This window comes from Hyperolius riggenbachi, chromosome 12 (assembly GCF_040937935.1).
Source record: "Hyperolius riggenbachi isolate aHypRig1 chromosome 12, aHypRig1.pri, whole genome shotgun sequence".
NCBI classification, from domain to species: Eukaryota; Metazoa; Chordata; class Amphibia; order Anura; family Hyperoliidae; genus Hyperolius; species Hyperolius riggenbachi.
Genome location: NC_090657.1, coordinates 218,290,703 through 218,298,242, shown reverse-complemented (window position 1 = coordinate 218,298,242; position 7,540 = coordinate 218,290,703). Strand labels below are relative to the sequence as shown.

The following is a 7,540-nucleotide window of genomic DNA, read 5'->3' as shown; positions in this document are numbered from 1 at the left end:
AGCATTTTCCCCCCACTTGCTGTGCAGATCTGTCAGTGATATCGACACAGGTAAAATCGAAGCATTATTAAAGACATTCGCCATCAAGCCAAAAGTCTGTGTGCAGTGGCATAGCTAAGGAGCTATGGGCCCCAGTGCAAGTTTTACATGAGTCCCCCCCCCCCCCCCCCCCCCCCAAGCACTCTATAGATCACAATTGATACGGCGCACCAAAACCTGCCAAGGATTTCCACAGTGTTAAGGTGCAAGAAGAGGATGGGGGGCAGTTTGTTGAACCAGGGATGCTCAAATTCGGATCCGGGAGATACCCGGATAGTTTTATCCGGATGTCTCCCAGTAAACCTGTGCGGGGGGGGGGGGGTCAATCTTACCTGTCTGACGTCTTCTTCTGTCCGTCCCTCGGCACCTCTCCCACGATGCGCTCCACGCACAACACGTGATTACAAACACTTCCTCCTTCAACCCGGAAGGAGGAAGTGTTTGTAGTCACGTGACCGCCGCGTGGAGTGCATCGTGGGAGGCGCCAAGGGATGCACCGAAGAAGACGTCAGACAGGTAAGATTGACCCCCCCCCCGCCCACCCCGCTCAGGAAACTGGGAGATATCCGGATAGCAACTATCCGGGTATCTCCCGAATCCAAATTTGAGCATCCCTGATGATTACTACTATTTAAAGCATGAATAAAAGTGATAATTACCAGCACAGGACCAATAGAGAGCTAATATTGTGCTTGAAGAAGGGCCCCTATGACCCAAGGGCCCCAATGCGGTCGCTACCTCTGCACCCCCTATTGCTACACCCCTGGCTGTGTGAGAACTAGCCTTAGATGGAAGCTGCCATCTCTGACTCCCAGCTATACCCTGGCTGTTGGGTGATAGAGCTGAGCTTATTCAGCATTACGGGGAGAGGTGTCACTGGCCAGGAATGGATGTGCAGCCTGGTGACCGCAGACTTCATCTTCCATCAAGTGCTTCACACACAGGTGTTCTGCTTCGTAATATTATTATGATTTAAAGTAAATGCTAAGACAGTACAAACACTAAACAGACAATGAGAAACCAATGTGCCATGATTAAGCAATGCATACATTTATTTATCTCACAAAGTAAAGTATATACTGGGTACAGTACCGTATAGGAACCAGCCTGGGGGAGGAGGAGGCTGAACAGGAGAGGGACAGACTGTCACAGAATAGGGGGAACCACAGGAAGGGGACACAGGGAAGAGGGTTGGGGTTGGCTGTAGGAGAGACAATTGCACCAAAAATTAGGAGTTTTTTTATTGCACATGGGGTGGTGGGGTTGCTGCATTGTCAAAAAATGGGGCGGTTGTGTGGATGATGTACATGGAGTATGGCAAAAGGGCTGCATATGAAACCGGGAACCACAGAAAGCACTTGACCAAGGAACTCAAAAATGCAGGCCTGGTGCTGACTGCTGAGGATAGTTTTTCAGACCTTGAGAGTTTCTCGTTGCGGACATCCGAGGTGAAAATAAAATGATTAGAAAAACAATTGCATCTATCCTCCTTCTCCGAAAAGTTACTTTTCTAGATATCCCACAGTTTTATTTTATATTTAAATCCACGTTTTAAGTTTTTACTGTTTCATTGTCCCTGCTAAATGACACCTTCGTTGAAGTATGCCAGAGCTCAAATCTATGAATTATTGACCCTTTATCTCTTTCCTGCTCTCAGAAGCCTTTTACTGTCAGGAAAGCATTTTATGGCTGTAATAAGTTAGTAGTGAGGGTTATGCTATGGTCTGACCCAGTCCGACTCGGTCCCGACCTAGACAGAAACTGTCTCTTGCATACCTGATGTTTAACTTTTTCAGGCAGAAAAAAGTAAAAAAGGAACACAGCATAGTTATTTGTGTGCTAGGCACTGTATATACACATGTCTATCTCATCATGTCACATTTCACCTCTGTTGTCCTTTAACTACCAGTCACAAGGCAAGAACAGGCATTTATTTTCCCATGAAAGATTTCCAGTGAGAGTAGTTGATGTAAAACAGGGACTGTGCCTAGAAATTAGGGACATCGGGTTACCCTGAGCCACGGGGCCCTGGGGAGTCTAGTCAATTTCTAATTCTCACCCAACCTGTGTACACCCCGAGTACCACATACAGGGGCTCAGAAAACGTGACAGAGAAGGTGTATAATTGCCTGATGGGGTCACCCAGCTCATAAAAGGTCAATTCTCCAGCTTCGTAATCCAGATATACCCCCAACTGCTGGCAGGCTGGCTTGTGTGGCACCGGGGTCACCTTCCGGTCATGTATAACAAAATACTGATTAAAATATCTACACAGGCCCCAGGATTTGCAGCTATGCCCGATCAGGGAGTGGTAGCCTTTCCTGGTGATGCTGGGGTAGGCCATCCCAATCCTCCAGTTGCCAGTCTCACCCGTTTCTACCTCCCAATAGTGTTGCCCAGATTGGAAACTTCTCCGACTTAGAACCTGATTGTGCTGAAACCTCTCCAGCATTTTGGGGCGATTCTGACAAGTCTCCGAAGCAGAAGCAGTTTTTGAGTCACCGGAGACCCAGATATCGTTAGAAGCCGTGTTTTCATTCAGCGCAATGTCTGGAGACTGCCGGACATAGAAGTCCTTCTTGACATCGGTGACAATCTGGGACAAAGAAGTGTGTAAGGTTGCAGAGATGAGACCCTGGTCCAGATCTCCAATAGATTTCTGCTGGCTGTTCACTTGGGATCTGTTCTCGGCTTTGCCAAAGTCCTCTCTGATAGACTTCCATCCTTCGATGATGGATAATGGGTCAGTCATGTTGCAGAGCTCCTCAATGGGACGCATCTTCTCAGAAAGCTTTTCCTTCTGTCTTTCCAGCTGCTGAAGCATCTCACTGACTGAGACAAAGATGATCTCTTCCTGGTGGAAAAGCTCAACCATGAGTCTTTTCTCCAGCTCTTCCAGGTCCCTCTTGATATCTAGAAACAGGGCACTCACCTTTTCCTTAACAGAAGCAATTTTTTCTTGCATCGTTCTTTTTCTCTCCTCTAGGCTGTGGACCTTTTCCTCATTCTCTTCCATCTTTAAGGTTAGTTGGGACAGAAGTTTTCTTCCAAACGCCTTCTTCTCCTCTAAGGCCTCTTCCAATGGCTTCATGTGGTGTTCTCTGTGTTCCTCAGACAGAGAGCAGGCCTCACATAAGAATGTGGCGTCATTGCAGCAGTAACTGATGAGCAATTTCTTGTGGACAGTACATAAGAAGTCCACTTCAACTAAGACATGTTCCTCAGATGTGCTGTGGACCTTCAGATGGTCTACACAAACAGAAGTCTCACACAGCAGACAGCATTGCACAGCAGCTACAGGAGAGTGAGTGCAATAGTCACAGAAGACTCCAGTCTGTTCATGCCCTGATTGATCCTTCTGCTCTTGGCACTTGGGGCATCCCTGGATTTCGAGGCCTCCTTGCAAGCCCATCGGATGATCAGCGCAGTCTGAACAGAAGCGGTGTCCACATGGCAGCGTGAAGGGACTGCTGTCACTCTTTAGACACACGGAGCAGCCCTGCTCATCCGACGCCATGCTTAGAAATAAGGGAGAGGTAGGTGAGAGTGTTCTAACAATCTAGCTGAGCTAGTTTGACTTTATTCCAAATCAGGGTGAGTCCCAACTGACAGACCTCACCTAGGAATTATTGTAATTACCTGTCTACATTCCTCCTCGCTCAGCTGTAGTTAAAGGGAGCCTGTCGTTAAGATAAATAATTATCTGAGGCTGTCTGACCTGCGGGCGAGACGCTAGTTCCGGGAAAGTGATGTATCTATCTAGCAAGTGACTGCCTGGCTTAAAAGAAGGTATAATGATTTTTCTACATTCACTGAACACTTGGCGTACATTAAAAAGGGGCGCTGGGAAAAAAAGGGCGTGTGGTTTTAAACGATAAACATGGATAACGTTTAAAAATATAATGTACTATATTTCGTTTAAATATTCGTTTTTATGAAGTTATAAATCATTAAATAATGTGCATGAAATCGGCAATTGTGAAAACGTTAATCTTCTGTTTAAAAGGTGAAATGTATAATAACGTTTAAAAAAATTTTAAGTAAGTAACCCTCCCTGTACCTACCCCTAACCCCTAGACCCCCGTATTGGTGCCTAAACCTAAGACCCCCCTGGTGGTGCCTAAACCTAAGACCCCCCTGGTGGTGCCTAAACCTAAGACCCCCCTGGTGGTGCCTAAACCTAAGACCCCCCCTAGTGGTGCCTAAACCTAAGACCCCCCTGGTGGTGCCTAAACCTAAGACCCCCCTGGTGGTGCCTAAACCTAAGACCCCCCTGGTGGTGCCTAAACCTAAGACCCCCCTGGTGGTGCCTAAACCTAAGACCCCCCCCAGTGGTGCCTAAACCTAAGACCCCCCTGGTGGTGCCTAAACCTAAGACCCCCCCTGGTGGTGCCTAAACCTAAGACCCCCCTGGTGGTGCCTAAACCTAAGACTCCCCTGATGGTGCCTAAACCTAAGACCCCCCTGGTGGTGCCTAAACCTAAGACCCTCCTTAGTGATCACTGTATTGTGTGTAGAATAATGTTTTAGAAACAGCAAGGGATAAAATATATTACAATTTTCGTTACGTACTGATCGCTTTATTTTGTGAATAATAATGTTTTACAAACAGTAAGGGATAACATTTAAAATAATGTTTTATTGAAATAGGAAACGTAAATCATCACAAGCAGTTATAAAACATTAAAAATCTTCGGGCGCCGTTGGAAAACGTTATTATTCTCGGGAGCCATTTTTTCCCGTTCAGCGCCCAGTAAACAATATTTATTATGGGAGTGAATGGCGGCGCCCGATTTGTCCACTAGCCTCCTGCGCCCCTTTTTTACTGTTTCCGAACACTTGACTAGGAACTCCTGTACAGTTGCCCATTATTAGTGCGATTATTCACTTCAGCTTACCAAAAGGACCACAAGGGAAGGGAGCCCCAAATGTACTACCTTGCCTAAGGTGCCATTATATCTTAATCCATCTCTGTCCTGTGCTCTCTAGCTATGCCTCACTCATGCGCACTGCAATGCAGAAAGTGCAGAGTGTTGATAGGAAGGGGAGGAGGAGGCCCCCTAATGTGATAAAAATCTTACAACAATAATAAAAAGGTAAGAAATGACACAGCTTACCTGAAGGTGGCACTAAAATATTTATTAGACACAAACCACAACACATTTCTCAGGTTTTACCCCCTTCATCAGGTCTGTAATGTAACACGTGCAAAAGTCTGGCTAAGGAGAGCTACTTTTGCACTTTTTTTGATACAGTGAAACCTGATGAAGTGGGTATAACCTGAGAAATGCGTTGTGGTTTGTATCCTTAATAAATATATATTTTTATTTCATCTTTAGGTAAGCTTGTCCTTTTTTTTACCTTTTTTATTGTTCTAAAATGTTTATCATGTTGGGGGGGCCTCCTCTGTGAGGCGGGGTGAGGCAGCTTCCTCAGGTAGCGGAAGTGTGGGAGCGGCACCCGGCAGAAGCAGGAAGAGAAGAGTGCTGCCGCCCGCCTTACCACAGCCATGTGTCACCGCGCCACGTCCCCCGCTCTGTTAGCTTCCCTCCTTATCATATCACATCCTCCGCTCCATCTATTAGTGCAGGACTACAAGAAAATGTGGTGGCCATTTTGTTGTAGCTTTGCTGTAATAGACGGAGCGGAGGACGTGATATGACAAGCTAGGAGGGACACAGAGTGGCGGCCGCTCCGGTCTCAGTCTCCAGATGGTTGGTTGGTTGGTGAGTGTGTGTGGCAGGGGAGGGGGGGGGGAGTGGCGGCAGAGGGAGGGGAGCATCCTCACAAGAGTCTTGAGCCAGCCCTGACTGTTGAAGGTTGGGGGAACCGCCACTTGCGGCTCGCCCCCGGCCACAGGAGTTTGGTAAATAGGGCCCCTATTTTTAAATTTGAGCATCCCCCAGCTTAAGGCTCCTCTGCGCAGCCCTGCCCCTGGTACAGATCTGCATCAGTACCCAACCTCTCTAGTGCATTGATAGGATTGCGCACATTGACACACAGTGTAAGTCGGTGAAGGTGCACATTGGTCAGCGGCTTCTTTGCCAGCCTTACATCATACGCCACCGCGAATGTCATTCTTGGTTGTGTTACGAGCACGATATAACACAACTCCGCAGTGTGAGACTTGCCGTAACTTACACACTTGTCGGGCACTTCAGACTCTGGTCTGCTGGCGAATCGATACTCTCCAGCCACATTTTGAAAACAGTTGAGTAACCCCCCTAGGGACCAGAGACCGCTGGTGAGCTCATCGTCATCACGCTGCGTGGCCCTTCGCTCTCACCGTTCGCGACTCTCTCCCGTTGCTGAAGCCCACTAGCCCTGCCGATTCATTGGCTTCTGACCTTGTGATTGGCTCACAGTGATAACAGGATCAGGAGCCAATGAAATCCGCTCCTGACCGGCTCACAGAGCTCTGCTGTCATACCGACAGCAGGGTGAGTGGGCTGCAGCGGCGGGAGAGAGGTGCAATTGGCGGTAGCAGCGTGAGCATGCGGCGGGCTAAGTGAAATGTACGCCCTGGCAGGGATAACCGCTCCCAAACAGGGAGTAGATTTCAATCCGTGGAGCCTGGAAGTGGTTAATGGAGCCAAATGTCAGCGGTTCTAACGACACGTACGGCATGTCGGCAATGGCATTTGATACACACTGTGGTTACATGGCAGGGTCACCTCATGCTACAACTGAGAGAGTCTAGTGCCTTGCTCACGTGATTCCATGGCACAGAGGCCTCTCCGCTGCCCGTGCTGAACAATAGCGAGTTCCCAGCTGGCTGGGGGCATATACACATGCATTTTTGATTGTCCAATCACTGACCAATTTCATCACCTCTAAGAAGCCTGAGGTTTAACAGATTTTGAATACTATGAAAAGACTGTGTAGGTAAGCTCTCATTGGTACTTATCCGTTAGCCGGGCGCGTCCGGCAGGTGGCGACAAATCTCCACCAGAGTTACATCTTTCCCTACTATCCATGGCGGCCTGGAGGGGGAATAGTAATTAGCGCCACCTGCCGGATGCGCCCGGCTATCGGATAAGTACCCTCTCATTCTACATGGAGGTGGTAATATTGACCAATCAAAATTGAAGGTGTGTACCAAGCTGGAACACACTTTCAATTATGATTGGCGGATCAGACCAATTTAACTACCTCCATGCAGTATCCGTCAACAGATATTGAATATTATGAACAGATTGTGTAGGTTAACCCTCATGCTACGTGAAAATGATAAAATTGGTCAGTGATTGACCAATCATAATTGAAAGTGTGTACCAGGCTCATCAGATTTTCAGCTTCCAAATGAGAGACAAATAATTCTGATGCAGCATTATGCAAAGTTAGGCAGCTTGAAAATTAACCACCCTGGCGTTCTATTAGAACGGCCAGGGCGGCGGCACAGCACATGTAGCTAGCCTAGCGCAATCCAGCGCGTCGGTCATGGACCATCTGAGCTCGTCCATACCGCTAAGCTGGGTTAATTTAATTAATCGGGTATTGC

General features: G+C 47.7%; 1 protein-coding gene across 1 annotated transcript; it reads right to left on the bottom strand.

Moving 5' to 3' along the window:
• Nucleotides 1–2,080: 2,080 nt before the first annotated feature.
• LOC137541054 (E3 ubiquitin-protein ligase TRIM11-like) lies at nt 2,081–3,556 on the bottom strand. The gene has a single exon (XM_068262199.1). It carries the CDS (start codon nt 3,554–3,556, stop codon nt 2,081–2,083), a length of 1,476 nt encoding a protein of 491 aa, XP_068118300.1.
• Between the last annotated feature and the right edge of the window lie 3,984 nt (nt 3,557–7,540).